Genomic DNA, 20,825 nt, shown 5'->3' on the forward strand with positions numbered 1-20,825 from the left:
CACTGTTTCAAGCCGCCCACCCACAACTCACAGGCCACACACACTGGCAGCTATTCAACCATGACTGGTGCATCACCCAGACACACATCCCGCTTTCTTGCAGGAGAAGGTGGCGCATATCAGGAGGCAGCAAGTGGCCGTGGCATTTAGCTCCTCGAGCCTGTTCCACCATTCAATGAAATCATGGTGGACCTGTGACCTAACTCCATATACCTGCCTTAGTCCCATATCCCTTAATGCACTTGGTTCACAGAAGAATATCAATCTCAGATTCAACATTCACAAGTGAGCTAGCATCAACTGCTGTCTGCAGAAGAGCATTCCAAACATCTCCTTTGGGTGTAGAAGCATTTCCTAGTATTCAAGTCTAGGAGACATCCAAAAACAGTTACAAATGTCTCGGCAGCCAGGAGCAATAATCCTGCATGGTCCCTTTAAATAGCGCTGGTGGGAGGGTCCTCCAGGCACTCAAACACATTCAGATGGTTGGGGTTAAGACTGTGCATTGAGTTGAGCGTTAAGTCCCAAAATGGTGTCTATCACTTTAAATCAGCATTGCACACTGATTGAAGCCATTTTCTCCCTACCTACATGATTCCAGCGTTCGTTATCTGCATCTGCGCAAACTCCTATACCAAGATGGCGTCTGGCGCATATCACGCAGGAAACATGTGTGCGCATCCAAGACGCCATCTTGGATGTCGGAGAGGCCGTGTAGCGCCAAAACAACGGGTGCTACACGGACCAATTTAGCGCCCGGTATTTTTAAGCATACCCGTTTGGTGGAGTAATTAGTTACTTTCCAGCTGGGCAGATAAGCAAATTTGCAGTTTTTCAATGATTTCTCTGATTGCAGCGTGCGATGTCCCTTTAATTCGGAGATGTCATATCATTGGCAAACCACAAGGAGCAAGTTCCAAATTCACTGCACATGTGCGAACGCCAAAACTTGCTCCTCCATTTCGCCACTAACAACGGAGAGTGCTGTTGAGCTCACCGTTATTACCGGAGCGACTTCTCCCCTGTTATTTAATTTTTTTTAAATGTCCAACAATAATTAAAATCAGAAGGAATGAGACTCCACACTTGTAAAAGTTAATTTTCAGTGCCAGAGAGGTTGTTTGGCAGTAATTAAGACTTACCACACCGTTAAAAGTGGTACTTACACTGGCACGGACAACTTTTTTTGGCGGGTTTAGTCCATATCTATGACATCAGTGCAGGAAGCTCACACTGTTCAATGAATTTGAACGGGGAGCCAGCAGGCGAGATACCGTTTCCGCGCAGTTTACAGAGCAGCAGGGTATCTTGGGCAGCAACTTCCCGATTTCCACGTTTAACTGGAAGTTACTGTTCGATTTGCACACAAATAACAGTGAGCCCTGTCAGCCTCAGCGTCACTTTAACAGCAAAATCCGGAACAACGTGTATTCACACAAGTTCAAAGAAGGCGTGGATATGAAAGGTGGTTAAAATGCGAATGAGATGGCTCTAATGTTGTTTCCCCGTAAACTATAAATATTAAGCAATTCATTCGCCTGTCTCAGTGATCGATAAACACCTCACAATCATTTTGTTGGGAATTCTCTATTCCTTTCTGGCTGTGAGCAGAGGGAGATAAAATAAAACAGAGACAGAGACGCAAGGGTGGGAATCATAACTCTGGGGCGAGAATGCGGCCTCGTGAGTGACCGACCAGTCCAGGAGCGGCAGTAGGAGAGGTCCAACGGATTTTAACTTACCTTCATTGGCCTCGCTGGCTTCCTGACAGCTTTCCCTGGTAGGGTGGCCGTGGGTTAAAATGCCATTGGAGTCCAATGCACATCATGGGGCTCCGATTCACATTTATTAATGAGCATTCGCCGCCAAAACTAGCATGCGTTAAAATGGGAATTGATGGGAACGGATTGGGAAATGGAGCCGCTCCATTTTAGCTGCTGCCTGGTTAAAATCCCCCCCTTATCTTCCTGCAGGGGTTAATCGGTCTTGACAGCAAGTTCCTTTTAAGAAGCCATCATCACTTACTGTTTATTTAAAATGCTAAATCAAACAAAGTAGACTGCAAATGCAAAAGGCCTTTCTCTTTGATTAAATCATTTTTGAATGGAATACCGACGATAGAACTCCCTCTTAATTAGTCAGAAAATCTTTTATGTTCCCCAGCTGGATTTTCTTCTGATATACCTTTTAACTAAGATGTTTATTAAAAATCCCATTTAAAGCTCCCCTGATAGCCTGGTAGGTAAAAGCATCCTGCGATATGCTGCGAAGTCTATATACAAACCAGAAATTCTTAGGTTCGAGTCTGTGCTGAGTTAGCTGATCTCAGCCAGTGCAGCAGTTGGAGCTCCACAACTGGCTTCCGCACCCCTTCGCTAGGGAGAACAACAATAAATTCAGCCAGGTCCCGCTCCTGATTGCCATCAGGTGACCTCTGCTTTTAAACTGAATGCGCGTAGGCTTCGGCAAAGGGCAAGAACCTTGGTTGTGATGCCCTCCGCAGTAGAATTGCCTGCCAACACACATCGCCTGGGCTTACACATGAAAACTGGTCAACTGAAGATGGTGCTGGACAGCTGCGGGTGAGTAGGAGAGAAAAAAGAACTGGAATTTTAAAAATATACATCTCAATGAGATTGAAACCATCCATTTGGTCCATCAAGTCTGTGCCAGCAATTTTCTCCACATGAACTAGCTAAAATAAAATCTCTCCTGCTGGATCCCCATAACCTTTAATCGACCTCTTATTCAAGCAACTATCTAATTCCCTTTTGAAAGAATTTTTGGACTCTGATACAAAAGTATTTGTGGCAGAGAATCTCACATTCTAACGCCTCTCAGTGTGACTACATTTTCTATGACTTCCCTTTTCATTCGTACTGTGAGCATCTTAAATTTATGCTTTAACAAACAGGTTAAAATTGTAAAAGAAAAACTATTCCGTAGCTGCTTTAAGTAGGTCATTCCCGAAATTTGCTTTGTTATTAAGGCAGTTGCTGATACAATCAAACTGTTACAACAAATGACATTCAACATTTTGCAACAAAAATGCATTTGTTTCAATGCATGAATATATCACTATATTCCTCACCACCCTCTTCCCCCTTCAAGAAACGAAAACAAAATATACTGTGAAGCTGTTATCAGTTCAGACTGGTGGAAGGGTTTTTTTTAAAGAAATCTGTGGTCTAAAGCATTGTTTTACCATGATGTGGAGATGCCGGTGATGGACTGGGGTTGTTCACCTGACGAAGGAGGAAGCCTCCGAAAGCTTGTGGAATTTAAAATAAATTTGTTGGACTATAACTTGGTGTTGTAAAATTGTTTACAATTGTTTTACCATGGTCAATGCACAAATACAGAAATCCGTGAACTGAAGGACTGAGAAATAGAAACGAAAGATCCATTCATGCAAGAATTAAACTGAAGATTTGAATTTAGCATCAAGCCTGTGATACAGACTGTTCTGGAATACACACTGTCAGACTCAGAGAAAGAGGAAAAGGCATGAGAGATAGAAATGAGGAGTTATCAGTTCTGGAGCTGCTAATTTTTTTTTAAAAGGTCAAGACATCACAACAAATAGAACGAAACAACACAAAATCTGCTGTGGGGTTTTGTGCTGTTGCCTTGCTTCTGTGTAAACAGCTGAACACTTCTGTTTTATTTTTACTCTGCATGCTTTTGTATGTAGTTATCCAGCATATAAAAAGAAACAATTTTCCTGAAGAACAATTAAATTTGGTGCTAAATTATCATAATTATCCTAATGTGGTTTATTATAATGATACGGTTGTGAAATAGTTTTATATTGGGACATATTATTTTACTGTAATAGGCTACGTTACGATGCAGCAGACACATAAGCCTCGATCAGTATAAAGATGCTGTCAAACAAAAATAATCAAAATCAGACCACCTGGTTATCCAAATTATTTCCACTTAATGAGATATTTAGAAAAGGATCTATCGGAGCTCAATCTCTCTTCCATTCCACTCATTACTATTCATTTATCCTCCTATAATGATGTCTTCCATGCAAATAATATGGGAGCAAAGCAGGCCTAACATCTTTTGTGACCGCAGCAATTCAGAGATTATATTAGCCAGCAGAAGTTGCTCCATTATGCAAAGTTTGTATCCTCAGCATGCAGCTATTTTTTCCATCAACACTGAAATTAAAGAGGCAATAATGAAAAAATGGTTTAGTTTTTAAAAATGCATTCAAGTTCTTTTTCAATCACGTTGGGGTAGATCTTGAGTAGATCTAACGAGTCGGCAGCCCGTTTTACAACTCTCCCAACGTTTGTTGTCTTGTTCCATTTCATCGATATTACTGTCAGCATTGTTGTCTGAAATTCCTTCTCCTATTTTTTTTTCTGAGCTTCAAATCCTAAATGCTTTATCTCCTCCTTCCATGTTCACTGTATTGAAATCAAGAGTCACCAAGCTGTCTGACACTCTATTCAAAGAAGAGCAGGGAGCTTTTAATATTCTGACCAAGATCCCTCCTTCAAAAGCACATTAACTGGTCATTCATTTCATTGCTGTTTGAGAGATCTTGTGTGTACAAAAATGACTGCTACATTTGCCAGTCACTGCACCTCTAACCAATTCATTATATGCAAACCGTTTTGAGATGTTACTGAGAAACATGATAAGGTACTACACAAATACAAGTCAGTCAGTCTTTCTCTCTCATTCCCAAGACCTCAATAACATTGATTTCCTCACCTCGGCCAGTCCTCCTGCAAACAGGCAGAACAGAGCTTGAGTTCTAGTACTCCCTGATAGAGCAGTTCTTCTACCATAATTTCTAACCTTGGCGGTGGTGTTGGTGTCCAACCTGGGCCTTGGTCCTTCATGTTTAATTTTCAAAAAAAAAACTGATAGATCTTTTTGGAATGAGAAACTTAACACAGCCCAGCTGGATTTTGGATGATAAATCCAAATCAATTGTGTCTTTCCAGTGAATGGTGCTAATTAATAGAGGCAGAAACACTTTCCTATTTTACAAATAAGAGCTTCCCCAATTGCTCATCGAGCTGAATAGCACAGGAAGGCCTCAAATTCTATCTCTGCTGCCCATCTCTCCTGTAACTTCACGTTTGACCCTCTTCAATCAGCATTGAAACAGCCCTTATCAAAGTTACAAATGACATCCTATGTGATTGTGACCATGGTAAACTATCCCTCCTCATCCTTCTCGACCTATCTGCAGCCTTTGACACGGTTGACCACATCATTCTCCTCCAACGCCTCTCCTCTGTTGTCCAGCTGGGTGGGACTGCCCTCAGTATAAACTCAACAGTCTGATTTTTGGGTTGGGGGTCTGAGAATTTCTAAAGTCTAAATTGAACACTAAAGGGTTGGGGATTTGTAAAAGAAAATCTCATGTCTGTGCATTGTAATGTGAAGACATTTGTTATGCCAGTAGTAAGTTTTTCAGTAAATTTTACTAGCGAAAAAAACATCAGAGGGATCATTTCCCAATTTTGCACACCTGGTGGGGAACCTTGTCCATTGGAAGCACATATCGGAAATTCAGGAACATGCTGCACATGATTTGCCGACCATTCATTTCCAATATACACACGGATTTTCAATGCGGAATTTGTTTCTGAGCTGTTTACATTTACAATAAAGTCATGGAAAATAGCTTTTCCTTGCAGGATGCAGTTCTGTGTCCACTTCGCAGCACTCTTGCCACGAGATCAGAAAGCAGTGGGTTTGAGTCTCAGGGGTTAGGCTCCTCATCTAGACTGACACCCAGTGCCATATTGAGGGAGTGCTATATTGTCAGAGGTACTGCCCTTCAGATGAGATGTTAAACCAAGGTCATTATTTGCCTGGCCCAGTGATTCAGGTGAAGATTCCATTGCACTATTTCAAAAAAGAGCAGGCAGCCAGGAAAAAAATAGACTTAGTCGTCATTTATCTTATTGCTGTTTGTGGAAAATATAATTAACACAGAATGCCAACCTTGTTTGGTCACATAAAACGTTATTTTACTTCAAAAAGCAATTCATTTTATGAAGAATTTGAGCTCTTTTAATACAACGTGGCATAATTGTTATAATTATTTAGCTTCAGTTGAATTTTAAAGCAAAAACTATTGAGAGTTTTTAAACAATTTATGTTGTACCCTACTTTTCTAAATGTTTAAATTTATACAGAAAAATTAGATTCAGCTATTTCTAATGAACAGTCAAGTTTCATATGTAGACCACCAGGGTTTCAGAAATAGTTTACTCTGCTTGTATGCTTAGGTTATTTAGGTTTTTTTCCCCCAACAATTGCAAAGGAACAGTCTCTCAAAAATAAAATTTGGTCAACCATGAAGCAGAGTATGTTTTATCATTTATCATAAGAATTGTCAGGAAACGCAAAAGGTCATTAGGACTAACAAACCTTGTCTTTTTTAATTGATCAACCCCACCTACCACAGTTCTCACCATATCTCTCAATCTTTTCTGTTTCCAAAATACATCTAGTTGTCTTTTAAACCCATTAACATTGCCCCTTTCAATGGCCTTTCTTGGTGATCTAATCCACCAGTCCGTGCTGCACAGACCAAATTAAAAGAACGGTGTCCTATTATTTCATTTAATGCAACTGGCTGAAGCAACATCATATCCCAGGACACAAGGTCCAGAAGGTATCAGCAATGCGGAATTTGTTTCTGAGCTGTTTACATTTACAGAAAATTATGTAAGGGAATGGCAGTCTCTGCTCCCTCAAACACATTAGCACAAGTAATTCTTTGAAAATTAGATGAGAAAACAGCAGACTGTTTTCTCCAAAGCCCATTACAAAAGGCAGCACTCATTATCCTAAGTAATCCACAGGAATTTAGACTAGAATAGAGAAACTTCAAGGTAAAGAACAAAAACAGCATCTGTGGCCTGTGAAAACAACGTTTTGCTATTGTAATATGTTAACTGATATTTTAATCAGCAGTCTCGAGTGATTCAGGTAGATTGTTGGAAAGGTCGGCTCTAACATGAAACTAGGAGAGGGCATTACAGTTTTCTGCATGCAGGGTATATAAGTTCCTAAGTTTCGCTTGCAGCTGATATCACCAACTTCTGTATACCCATATGACATTATCTAATTATTATTGTAATGTTCATTTATGCACACAAGTAAACTTTAATTTTAATACAAATTAGAAATGAGTATTTGCATTAATTATGTTGCATCTGAATTTTTCCAACTATCATGTAGTTTGGTCTGCCTACAGTATTTTATATCTTAGACAACTGGCAATTGCAGGAGCTCCAAAATTGAAAGAGCGAAAGAAAGAATCACATAATCATAGAATGGTTACAGCAGAGTAGGAGGCCATTTGGCTCTTTATAAGAGCAATCTAGTTAGTCCCATTCCCCTGCTCCTTCCCCGTAGCTCAACAAATTTTTTCCCTTCAAGTATTTATCTGATTCCTTTTTGAAAGCCACAATTGAATCTGCTTCCACCACCCTTTCAGGCAGTATATTCCAGATCATAACCACTTGCTGCATAAAAAAGTTTTTCCTCATGTCGCCTTTGGTTCTTTTGCCAATCACCTTAAATCTGTGTCCTCAGGTTCTCAGCCCTTCCGCCAATGGCAACAGTTTCTCTTGACTTACTTAATCTAAATCCTTTATGATCTTGAACACTTCTATCAAATCTCCTCTTAACCTCCTCTGCTCGAAAAAGAACAACCCCAAATTCTCCAGTCTATCCACGTAACTGAAGTCCCTCATCCCTGGAACCATTCTAGTAAATCTTATCTGCATCCTCTCTAAGGCCTTTACATCCTTCCTAAAGTGCGGTGCCCAGAATTGGATACAATACTCCAGTTGTGGCTGAACCAGTGTTTTATAAAGGTTCATCATAACTTCCTTGCTTTTGTATTCTATGCCTCTATTTATAAAGCCCAGGATTCCGTATGCTTTTTTAACCGCTTTCTCAACCTGTCCTGCCACCTTCAAAGATGTGTGCACTGATACCCCCAGGTCCCTCTGTTCCTGCACCCCTTTTGGAGTTGTATCATTTCGTTTATATTGCCTCTCTTCATTCTTCCTGACAAAATGTATTATTTGCACTTCTCTGTGTTAAATTTCATCTGCCATGTGTCCACCCATTCCACCAGCCTATCCACACAACATCAACTGCATTGCCCTCATCAACACTCTCTGTTTTCTCATCAAAAAACTCAATCAAGTTAGTTAAACACGATTTGCTTTTAACAAACCTGTGCTGCCTTTCCTTCATCAATCCACACTTGTCCAGGTGACTATTAATTTTGTCCTGGATTATCATTTCGAATTGCTTCCCCACCACCAAGGTTAAACTGACTGGCCTGTAGTTGCCGGGTTTATCCTTACACCCTTTTTTGAACAACGGTGTAACATTTGCAATTCTCCAGTCCTCCAGCACCACCCCAGGAAGATTGGAAGATTATGGCCAGCACCACTGCAATTTCCACCATTACTTCCCTCAGCAACCTAGGATGCATCCCATCCAGACCGGGTGATTTATCTACTTTAAGTACCGCCTCTTTATCAATTTTTAGCCCATCCTGTATCTCAACTACCTCCTCTTTTACTGTGACTTTGGCAGCATCTTCCACCTTGGTAAATATGGATGCAAAGTACTCATTTAGTACCTCAGCCTTGCCCTCTGTCTCCATGCATAGATCTCCCTTTTGGTCCCTAATTGGCCCCATCCCTCCTCTTGCTGCCCGTTTACTATTTATATGCCTGGAGAAGACTTTTGGATTCCCTTTTATGTTAGCCGCCAGTCTATTCTCATAAGCTCTCTTTGCCCCTCCTATTTCCTTTTTCACTTCTCCTCTGTACTTTCTATATTCAGCCTGGTTCTCACTTGTACTATCAACCTGACATCTGTCATACGCCCCCTTTCTCTGCTTCATCTTACTCTCAAACTCTTTCATCATCCAGGGAGCTCTGTCTTTGCTTGTCCTACCTTTCCCCCTCGTGGGAATGTACCTAGACTGTACCCGAACCATCTCCTCTTTAAAGGCTGCCCTTTGCTCGCTTACAGTTTTGCCTGCCAATCTTTGATCCAATTTACCCGGGCCGGATCCATTCTCAACCCACTGAAATCGGCCTTCCTCCAATTAAGTATTTTTACTCTAGATCGCTCCTTGTCCTTTTCCATAACTAATCTAAACCTTATGATACTATGATCGGTATTCCCTAAATATTCTCCCACTGACACTTGCTCCACTTGACCCACCTCATTCCACAGAACCAGATCCAGCAATGCCTCCTTCCTCGTTGAGCCGGAAACGTACCGATCAAGAAAGTTCTCCTGAACACACTTGGGAAATTCTTCCCCCTCTTTGCCATTTACACTATTACTATCCCAATCTATATTCGGATAGTTGAAGTCCCCCATTATCACTATTCTATAGTTCTTGCACCTCTGTAATTTCCCTGCAAATATGCTCCTCTATATCCTTCCCACTAGTTGGTTGCCTATAGAATAGATCCAATGGTGTAATGGCGCCTCCACTGTTTCTTAATTCTAACAAAATGGATTCTGCCTTGGGCCCGCCAAGGACATCCTCTCTCTCCAGCATTGCAATATTCTCCTTAATCAATACTGCCACCCCTCCTCCTTTTTTTCCTTCCCTATCTTTCCTGTTCACCTTGTATTCAGGAATATTTAGTACCCAATCCTGCCCTTTTTTGAGCCAGGTCTCCGTTATCGCCACAACATCATATTCCCATGTGACTAAGAACGAGCTTGCATTTATATAATGCTGTTTCACATTTTAAGGATATCCACAAGTTTTTTACAATCAATGGATTACTTTTGAAATCCAGTCACTATTGTTATGTAGGCAATGCAGCAGTCAATTTGCACAAAGCAACTTCCCACAAGCAGCAAATGAGCGAACGACCAGATAATCTGTTTTTGTTGATGTTGTTTGAGGGAAGAATATTGGTGAAAACATCAAGAAAACTGCCTGTTCTTTGAAAAATGCCACGGGATATTTTATGTAGACTTGAGCACACAGACAAGGCCTTGGTTTAATGTCTCATCCAAAAGACACCATTCTCTCAGTGTCAACCAAGATTATGTGCTCAAGTGGAAACTTCACTGAGATTGATTGACACAGTGGCAGTGCTCCACAGTGCTCACGAGGTTTACTATCCTAGGCCTGTGCAGTTAGAGTTGGACAGTCTTGAGGAAGGAATATAGTCAACCGCATCAGAAGGCTTTGCTTCCCTTGGAGATGCACAATCTTCTGCCCTCGGTAGCAGCTATGAGAAGATGCCATCAGGAGTGGTTTGTCGGGTACCACAGACGCAGGTTCGAACTCATTTCATCAGCATCTCTCTGATGTGATGTAGCCCTGCTCACATTTTTTTCTGGTGCTCATTAAAATGCAAGGTGCCCCCTGCAGTAACTGTTCAAGGCCCTGATGCTCCACCGTTAGGGAGAGACACTGATCCCTCAACCATTCCCTGTAACAATCTGAAGGTCCACAAGTCAGATGAAATACTGAGGCTGCTGGTTAAATATTGGAGGAATGCTCTGTGTTTTAATTAAGCTGCACGTTTCATGGAGTGTTTCACACTTGCTTGTTGCACTCTTCAAAACCAAGACAGTTACAGATAGGGCAGGCAACCATGTAATTAATTGTAGGCTGACTACACTGCTTCTTTCATCAACCTCCTGTCCTGTTTCTTTTTTCTCTTCTCTTTATTTAATGCATTCCTGCATTGGGTATTGTAAGTGATAAAACTGCTAATATTCTAGTTTAACAACCAACAAGCTGCTGGAAGTATAGACATGCAAAAAGTGCGCAGTGCCAAATATCCACAGGCCTTCCAACATGCTCTCAACATAAGTCCAGGGGAAAGCCTACCAATTAGGTTGGGACCCAGATACAATGGGTCCTGGCCCCCAATGCATGAATCCACAGGACCCTGTTTGGGACAGCCATGAAAAGGAGAGTCATCGAGGGGCAGCAGCACATTGTCGAGGTATTGGAACAGTTGCCACGCACACTCTCTAAAATCGCGCAGAGGATGGAGGAGTTCAACTCCTGCATGAGTGGAATACTGTCACAGGGACGTGAAGGCATCTCTGAGATAGTGTCGCAGGTTAGTGCGAGAATGTCTGCGATGGAGGGAAGGCTAGCCTCCATCGAGCTTCAAGCACAGCTCAACAATGAGTCCATTCAGGCCTTGACAACGGCTGTTCAGATTCAGGGTGAGCAACATTCTGCCGCCTTAAACAGGCTGACAGATACGTTACAACTGGCCTTCCAAGGCTTCACACAAGTCCTCCAAACTGTCGTCCAGCAGGGTAGAAGGAGTGATTTGGGCCTGGCCCAGGACAGGGATGATGGCGAAAGGGGACATGGAAGTGGGGACGCCACTCAAACACTCCCACGTCTCACCCGTTGCCCCCCTCTCAACCAGTACCCGCAAAGCTGCCTCCTCTCCAGGTGGCCGAGTCTGCCCCAGCACAAGTGCAGATGGAGCAGTCTTTGGAGGGGCCCTCATGGGCACTGAAACTAGAGGGCGTCCGTGCAAAGCATCTCATCAGTCAGGGCATGGACAAGAGCAACCTGCCACTACCTCTGCTGAAGCCACAGGGGTAGCACCATGTAGGGGTTCCCGTAAACGTAAGGCTAAGGTTTTTTGAGCACAAAGGGGATGCACAAGGATGTAAGACAAAATGTCATGTTTTCATTTAGATTTGTTTCTTTTGCCACTCACATTAAATGTTGTTATCACCACTACTGCCACGTCTTTGCAAATCTTGCCTGGCTTATGCAATAATTCCCTTTCCTGAGGATCACCATGATGACCCACACCTGATGCCACCCATTGTGTCACTGCAGAGTGGGTGTAAGTGTATTTGCAGGGCTCTTTTGTGCAGACGACTGAGAGACGCTGGCGATGTCCCCGGTGGCACCCTGGAAGGATCCAGAGAAGAAGTTGTTGAGGGCAGTGGTGACTTTGACAGCGACAGGTAAGAAGATGGTGCTCGGGCCATCCGGGAGCAGCTCGGCATGAAGGAGGCTGCAGATGTCCACGACTACATGTCGAGTGACTCTGAGCCTCCGTGTGCACTGCTCCTCAGAGGGGTCCAGGAAGCTGAGCCTCGGTCTGTAGACCCTGTGGCGAGGGTAGTGCCTTCTGCGACACATCTCTCTCTGCGGCTGCCCTCCCTCCTGCTCTGTAGGTGGATGTGTCACAGCACCGTGTTGTGGAGCTCCACATGTCAGAGGTGGACGGCGTGGCCGGCGAGGCTGTTCGTCCTCCGATGAGGTCATGACTGCAGCTATGGTGGCCCCCATCCAGAAGATGTACGTTTGAGGGGGTCTGCAAAGTAGGTACATGTGTCTGCACACCAGTTGAGGTTCCAAGTTGGTGAATTTTAGTGTTAGGAGGAGAGTGGTGCAGGCCAAACTTTGTCCAAAGTGACAGAGTGGCCTCCTGCAATGAGTGAGAGTCTCCCCCCGATCTGTCAAATGGGCCTTTGCAGCTCCCACTGGCTGGTGGCAGCAACAGTCTGTTTCAACTGGGAGTGTTTCCCCTAGGGAAACAAGTATTCAGTTGCATAATGTGATGCTGCTGGGTGAATCCTTTCCTGTTAACGTAGGGAGTGGCAGTGAGCAAGGGAGCACATGGGTGCAGTCTATGACCTTTGGACCATCAAAAATGCTACCACTCTGTAAAATTGCACTATCCAGTCATGCTGCTCCTGACTGTCCATGGGGGAGGAGATGAAATCGCATGCTCCAACAAACAATGAATCTGCTATTTGCTTAAAGCATCTGTGCCTGTGTTAAAGGTGAGCTATAGATTCACTTGCAGCATGTTGCATTAATCAGTGAATGATTCTTTCACAAATACAGAAGTGTGCATCATCATCATCACCATCAGTGGTCGGCCCGAGGCAGGTCCTAGCTCAATTATCCCATCTCCAGACCATTCTTGTGCTTCTTTCTTCAATTTTCCATACAATCTCCCATTCTTCAGATGGTTCAGAAGCATCCTACTTTTCTTCCCTCTGGGTCTTTTCCTTCCATCTGTCCATCTAACATCTCTTTCAACATCCCATCCCCTCTCAGTGCTTGCCCAATCCAATTTATTTGCCTCTTTTCTGATGACAGCAATCAAACTACGTTCTTCTTGTATCATTAGCAACATCTCCTCATTACTTTTCTTGTCTATTCACTTTACTTTCTCATGCATCTCCAAACTCACATCTCAAAGCTCTCGAGAAGCCTGGTCTCTTTCCTCGGCGTTCATGTTTCAGCTCCATACCGCTCCACATTGCATATCAAGCGTTTCCCTAATCTTTGCTTTAGTTCTCTATTCAGAAATGTGCAGCTGTGCCTATATATTCTGGCGTGCGGGGTCCAGCAAGTGGGTGCTGTGCACCTCAAGAGCTGCATGGCAAGAGTAGTATTGACTGCTCCTTCTCTTCCAAACAAGCAAACAACGGTAGAGATCTGGTGTAACAGAATTCAGCTCAATTTCATAATTGGTGGTCCCAATTAGACAAGCCAGGCTAACATGTCCATTGCTCCTGGCAAGGCGATTCGATTGGCAAACACGGTGTTAATGCAACTCAGCTAATCTACAGAATTACCATATCACCATTGAATAAACCAAACATTTGACCTTACTATTAAGTCTACCATCTGTTGTACCAAACCAGATGAAAATTTTTGTGATTCAAATGCTACGAAGGTGCATACCCAACATGTTTCGGATTTGCCTAATGCTCGGTGCTGGCTGATGCTCTTTCAGCTGTCAAGTGGTTGTTCACTTTACTGTAGTGCATATTACAAAAAGTTTAAGTAAAAAAATGTATAGTTCAGGTTGAAACTCATACGCAAACAGGCAAAATTAAGTTAGATCTTTTTTATGTATAGATTTTTAACCCTGTAAGTTTCACACCTTCTCCTCCTCATCTGAAGACACTCATTCCTACTGGGCTATAGATCCTTGAGCTGCGGCACATACTGGTACCTCACACAAGCAGGCATGTGTGAACTAAACAATGAACGTTGGCAGGCTGTTTGACTCCAGAGTGCATCACAGCCAAACCTGACCCTGTCCTCACTCGGCATCCACAATGATGCACTTTTCATCGAGACAGTACCGAGAATAGAATGCTGGCTGACTTTTCCCCTTCCTAACCCCAGGGCACTGAGGCCAATTATGGCACAAGGCCAATTATAGCACCCTATCACTGCCCCAGATGAAATCAGCTAAGACAAGGAATCAAACCTGGGACCTTCGAGCTTGTTAGGCTTAGTACAACACGGTTGGTTCTTGATTATCAGCAAAACTACCTTCTAGTCCATTTTTTCCTCCCTCAACAGATACCCTCCAAGCCTGTAGCTCTGTGGATGTGTAGATTCGCAGGCCACCAAAAATGCCATTCTGAAACAGCTGTCAAGAGGCATGTGACAGAGGCTCAGTAGAGTCACCTCATTCTAACACTGGGCTTTGCTCATCATTTCTCTATACAGCACAGTTGAGATCAAGCATGCAGAAGGACTGGGAACTTAAATGTAAATCCTTCCATCTTCTGACACTTCATGTTGTTGCTACCATATGCAGTATCACCATGTCACCTCTATTAAATCTTTTTTATGATTATTCAATGGTCTCTTATTCACATAATTTATTCAGAATGGAGGCTGGGATTACTTTTGCCTAATCCCCACATTACCTCATCAGCGCTTTGAAAAAAGAAAATATTTTAATAATTTGTGACAACACTCATCTAAATTTCTATTTGTGAGACTCATTTGAAGTGTAAATTTTGATAAATTTCAATTTTGTCAGTTTGGGAATGCACTGAGATGGCATTGTGCTCCTGATCCCAGCAGTTAGTGGGAAGGTTACAAACCTATACTGAGAAAGTGTATTTTATTCGAAAGATATTTAAAATACTAAAGAGCTCTACCTCCCATAAAGGGATTTCAAGATGATGTACAAAACGTGTTGGAAAGAAGTAAAAGCACTTAACAAAAGTACTTGTGTGATATCAAATATTCTTTGCTAAATTAAAATTAAATGAATAAAGTAAATGTTACAGCTTGTCCTAATATAACTGTTCACACCATATCTGTGGTACAAATGGATTATATGATAGTAACCCACTGAGTACCCCTGATAAATTCTACAAGGTAATCAGAATTAAAACTGCACCATGGACCAACGAAGATGTTAACCTGTTGGGTTATAATGATTTTGACCCAGAGCTCCTTCACTGTCCCTTATTGATGGGTCAACACTGTGTAGCCTCCTACAGGCTTGTAAATGTATTAACTATGTTCCAAATCATCCGGAATAACAGAAAAATGTTTCAACGCAATAAATTATTGCCTATGTACCTCTGTCATGTCTGATCTAGGCCATATGGGCGTGATTTTTACTCTGAGCTGCGCACCCCACGTGTCCGTAGATATTCGCGTGGGGAACCCAGAAGTGAATTGAGTGACAGGCTGGCTGCCTGTCGGCAGTGAAAGGAGATGCAAATTAGAGAAGGGGGTGGGAGGGAGAGATCATCGGCACAACAAAAATCGGATGGGAGTGTTGGGGAGGTGGGGAGACGTGGACGACAGCGGGGATCGGTGAGGGGGGCGGTCAGCCAGCATCGGAGATCAAGGGGAGGCGTCCAGCATCAGGGGGAGGTGAGCTTGTGGGCCTGGATGAAGCACTCCTGCTCCTCCGGGCCCACAAACAATGCAATAAAGGCACCCATCTCATGGGTCCGGCCCGTCCCGCCTGCTTTCACCTGACGTGAATCAGAAGCGATGGGAAACCCGAACAGGTAAGGTTAAATTCATTTTCATGTTCCAATACACAAAATATTAAGTACCTCCAGTATCTCAATGAGGTACATTGCCCCTTTAACTATCAGCCCGCTGGCTTTATGTGGACGCAGGACTTCCTGGTGCCTGCTCACCGCACGCAGACAAGCCTGCCTGGGTTAAACCCAGAAGTGAGCGCACTGGAGCCGGGATGCGATCCCGCTCCAAATATCTACTATTTGACTGTCCATGCACCCCCATCCCACCCATTTTGGGGGTTAAAATTACCCTCATATCACTGCATCCTGAATCAAATAAAATGAAGTAATTTGGGCTCATGTTCGTCATGTGACTGATGGAAATATACAGCATGTATGCCAAGAAGAGAGAAAACAATCAGAGTAGAGAGAAGGAGGAACACCTAGATCATTATGAAGACAATATTTAAACAAGCAATGAAATTCTGTGACCTTACGTTACAAAACAAATAATTTCGCTTCCCGTAAAATATCAACAGAATTTTAATTCAGACCAATTTCTTTGGGAGATAATCACTTTGTATGTTATTGACTGAAGATCGAAAAATGAAAAAAGACTTACAGACAGAATTTTTGTGGTTGCTGTCCTTACTGGGAAGCATTTTGACCCCTCTGGACTTCAGCTCAATTGCCTTTTTCACTTTAATAGAAAAAAAGAAAAAGAAAAGCAGAGTTAAAAGATTAAAAATATACTGAAATATAAAAGCACTGTATGATTACAACAGAATGGACCCTGTTTAAAGAGTTCCTTTAAGTGCTATTAAATGTTCCTGCAGCAAGCAGAAAAGGTTTCCTATGATCTACACAAGAGTATTTTTTGCCTGTGAGGAAATGTCATGGTTTCCAACCTGTTGGTTGATGTTTCTCACCTGGGTATTTTATGTACCTTATGAAAATATATTGTATTTGTGCCTTTTAAATCTTTATTTGCCCAGAAGAAATCACAGCTTTTCATATGTTTGGGAAGTCTCAAAGAATGCCGGGAAATGTCTCTTTATATATTTTTTAAAGACCTCTTTGGAAAACTCCAACAAGCTGATTAAAAATGGCAGAAATTGTATTGCAATGGGGAAGAATTTGCATTCAACTCAGTTCCGTCATTTTTAAATCTGATCATTGTAAATAACTGTCGACTTTATTTTCCATTTTATCAAGTTGATTTTTTTTTAAAATGATTAAATATTACTTGCTGGTCACATCTTTGAAAAACTGACTATCATGGAGGGTGGGATTCAGAAGGATGAATATACGGGTAAATAAAACGTTATTTTAAAAGGTAAAATTAAAATAATAAAAATGAGTATGGGAAGAAGAACTAACAGGAGAAAATGGAGAACTTTTTTCCTTTCATAAAATATTGGCCTTTTTGTGCTCATCAGGGGGAAGCGTGGTCAGTATTGGGGAATGGAACACTTTCCATTTCAAGCACTCCCAGGTCAGGTAATACCGCAGCTAGATGCAGCGTAAAGCTCCCTCTACTCTGCTTAACAATATGCTTCAACCTCAACCTCACAAGAACGCCCTTCAACAGCGTGCCAATTTTTTCCACTCACCACATCAACCGACATTAGGCCTATCAAAGTGAATTGGACAATTGGTGCTGAATTTGGAGCAGTTGCAAGCTGTAGGCCCATGCTCACAAGGATCTGGACTCAGACTGCCCAAACCCATTATGCATTGAATCCTTACAACCAGGAGGCAGAGGAGAGTTTAATCCCATCAGTCTGGGTTTGAACTCAGGTCCCTAAGGTGAAATGCCTATATTTAACTCACTAGGCCATCCTGTTCCCTCAGGAATTTTAATAAAAAATTGTAATTTTAGTGTTTTTTTTTAATAGTTTCAGGTCAAGAATAGAGCCACTCCTAATATTAAGCAGCTTTATTAGTGTAATGTTGTTGTTTCAGCATCACAGCCCATGAGTTGCATGTTTACAAAATTAATTGAAGCTGAAAGACGCGTATCTTCCTCAACCTGTTGTCAGTCCAAGAGTTCAATTTACAAACCAAAAAAGAACAGACAGCTGTTGTATTCACACAGCTGATGATTCTTTCATTAATCATATAACACTCAGTTGGCAGAGCATTCTATGTAAGGTAGGGTCCACTACATAGAACAGGTGGCTCGGTGGACGCTTGTTAAGCTGTAAACCTCGGTTGTCTACCAGCTATCTTCAATGGGAATACAAGTTCAGTCAGAGACACTAGCACTGTCTCACCAATTACAAATCTAACCACGTACATGGATATCATTTTTTGCTCATGTTCCAGTGCCTGAGGGTTGCACTCAAAAGCCCGTACCTGTGATAAAATTGAACATTTCAATGGTTTCATGCCCAGCACTCAATATAATCGAGACATGTCCTTAACATGTAGATTTGTACACTGCAATCTTTGCAAATTGTAAAAGCAATAATGCTAATTGTCATTAGGTTCAAAGGTCCACCTACTATATTTGGTCTTAATGGTAAACAGGTCACCTAATTTTGGTAGGATGCAACATCATCACCTTGTTCTTCATTAAAACAATACAGACAGATGCAGCAGGAGAGCCATTTGTCCAATGATTGACTATTGGTAAATTTGTTGGCATCAAGCCAAAGTTGTCAAATGCATTACCCCCTGATCTATGATTTGCAGATTATGGTTGAGCTGTGTGATAGCAGTTCAGTCAGCTTGACTTAAGATAATATGGTAGATAGCAGGGTAACTCAAAACAGGTTAATTTTTGACTCAACCTCATGAACCAGCTCATGGACTGAAGACAGTTTTGCAGATTACCAGCATTTATCAATCTCATTGATAGTATTAATGATATATTTTTGCCAATCATATTGTTGTCTGTTGAAGAGAAAGGCCTTCAATCATGAAAGTTGATACAAACCCCACATCCCTTCAGTTTCACTAGTGTCACACAATCAAAATTAACTGTCTACAGCAACTGTTCTCAGTTCTTCCTTTGATGAAGAATGCGTGCTCTTGACAAATAAACCAACATGTTACCTATTGATGAACTGAGCTAGACCGCAAATTAATTTTTCAATTAATGGAGATGTCAACACCTTTGGCGATGCTTGAAAAATCATTTGTTTGGCAGCTTCACCTTTGGTATGATCAACAGCACAAAGACTGGTAACTATTTGCCAGAATTGTCCGCAGGTAATTATTATGCTTGGTAACAATGGAACCAGTTTTCAAATTGAGAAAAGTTTAAACACCTCTGTTTAAAAAAGGATGGAAATTCAGGAAAGTACACTTCAGAAAAAGTTGCTGCTGTTTAGTGAAAGGGTCTTTTCAACAATAACCAGACCTTGATAATATTGAGGTTCATCTTTGTCTAACTCAGTATAAGGAGCTGTCACATTATCAACAAACTTAGAAATAAAACCTCTCTCTTGGATTTCTCCCACACTCTGGAAAGCACCTAACCGCATTTCACAGTGACATAGCTGAGACTGGGAACATAGTGAAGTGGGAGAATCCTAAGTGTGAACCCACATGCAACCATTTTGTGGCACTGCACATTGGTGTTTCACTGAGTTGCATCAGTGTGCAAAACAAGCATTTCATTTTTCTTTAAACTGCAAGTCATTTTTGCGGAGATATGAAAGGGAAAACGATGGGTACAAACAGATATGCGCTAAAGGCATATGAAAAATCAATTTTCTTGAGGATACTTTCTCGCTGACTGAAAATATCGGGCCAGATTTTGCTGTGAGCAGTGAACGAATGGTGCCAGCCGTTCGCCAGTCTTGCACTTGCCCATAGACTTTCTATGGGATTTTGCACAGCAATTGGGAATCTGGGACTTGTGTAAACAGAACAAACAACTATGTATCAGATTGAAGAATCATTAATAACAGCGTAGAGTCAGAACCAGGGAGTGTAAGTTGGAATAGTGAATTCAATGTCAAATCAGGTGTCAAAAAGAGAAATAAAGAGAGGGAAAGAAAGATTGGATTAAGAGAGAGAGAAAAAAAAGAGACAGAAAGAAAAAGTAACAAATAATGTATTTAATTTTTAAAAAATCTCTAACAATAATTAAAAGCTGAAGGAATGAGGCTCTACTCTTGTAAAAGATAATTTTCAGTGCCAGTGCCGTAATTAAGACTTACTATGTCGTTAAAAGGGTACTTACACTGGAATGGACATGCCCTAACTTTTTGTAGTGAGTTTAGTCCATATCTACGACGTCAGTACAGGAACTTCACGGCGTTCAATACATCTGAATGGGGAGCCAGATGGCAAGATGCCATTACGGAGGAGCGGTGCATCACGGACAGCAACTTCCGTTTTTTTGCGTTTAACTGCGCATCTGCACTCGTTGCTGTCCGATTTGCGCATAAATAACGGTGAGCGCCGTTAACCTCACCGATATTTTCACAGCAAAACCTGGGCCAATATCTTGACATGTCAGCTGAGCCCCAAATACCTGCTTTTTGAAGTAATAAACATGACAAAGGCCCATCAATTTTCAAATGTCATGTCCAAGAAATACATTTTGAAGGGTCAAAGCCCAGCAGGAACATTTATCATTGCGACATGAACCAAAAATAATCCAAAAATAACTTGCACATAAAAGTAGCTGTGACCACCAATAATAAAGTAAGCTGGTGCAATAAATTTGAGTTGACTGAGGAATGGAAGTGAAGAACTGCAAAAGCATCAGTGTCGGGGTTAATAAACATAGAGCCCAGACAACATTTCACATTTCCTTTTTATCAGCAGCACAATAGTCCCATTGAAGAGAAGTTATTCTGTGGTTGTCAGCAGCAGTAAATTGACACAGTTGCCAAACATTTCATTTGGTCCTTTTATTGAACGCTGGAGCAAGTAAGTGACACCAGGAGATGTGCCAGTTGATAAAAGGCCATGCCAGGTCCATGATCGTACTTATACACCGTTCAGTTTTTCTTTTTTTCTGTGCCTAGCAGTACAAAAATTATCGTCCCACTGCTGGACCATCTGCTACCATCCCCTCT

The 20,825-nt window shown here is 41.9% G+C and overlaps 1 protein-coding gene across 1 annotated transcript in view; it reads right to left on the reverse strand.

Annotated features, from left to right (window-relative positions):
• The window catches only part of LOC137321575 (CUB and sushi domain-containing protein 1-like), a 2,214,006-nt gene that overhangs the window by 849,001 nt on the left and 1,344,180 nt on the right, over positions 1 to 20,825 (reverse strand). The window contains exon 7 of the mRNA XM_067984007.1: positions 16,409 to 16,486. Coding sequence (XP_067840108.1) covers positions 16,409 to 16,486 — 78 coding nt within the window. The remainder of the gene's footprint in view (positions 1 to 16,408; positions 16,487 to 20,825) is intronic.

The sequence above is a fragment of the Heptranchias perlo genome, chromosome 5, assembly GCF_035084215.1.
Source record: "Heptranchias perlo isolate sHepPer1 chromosome 5, sHepPer1.hap1, whole genome shotgun sequence".
Lineage (NCBI taxonomy): Eukaryota > Metazoa > Chordata > Chondrichthyes > Hexanchiformes > Hexanchidae > Heptranchias > Heptranchias perlo.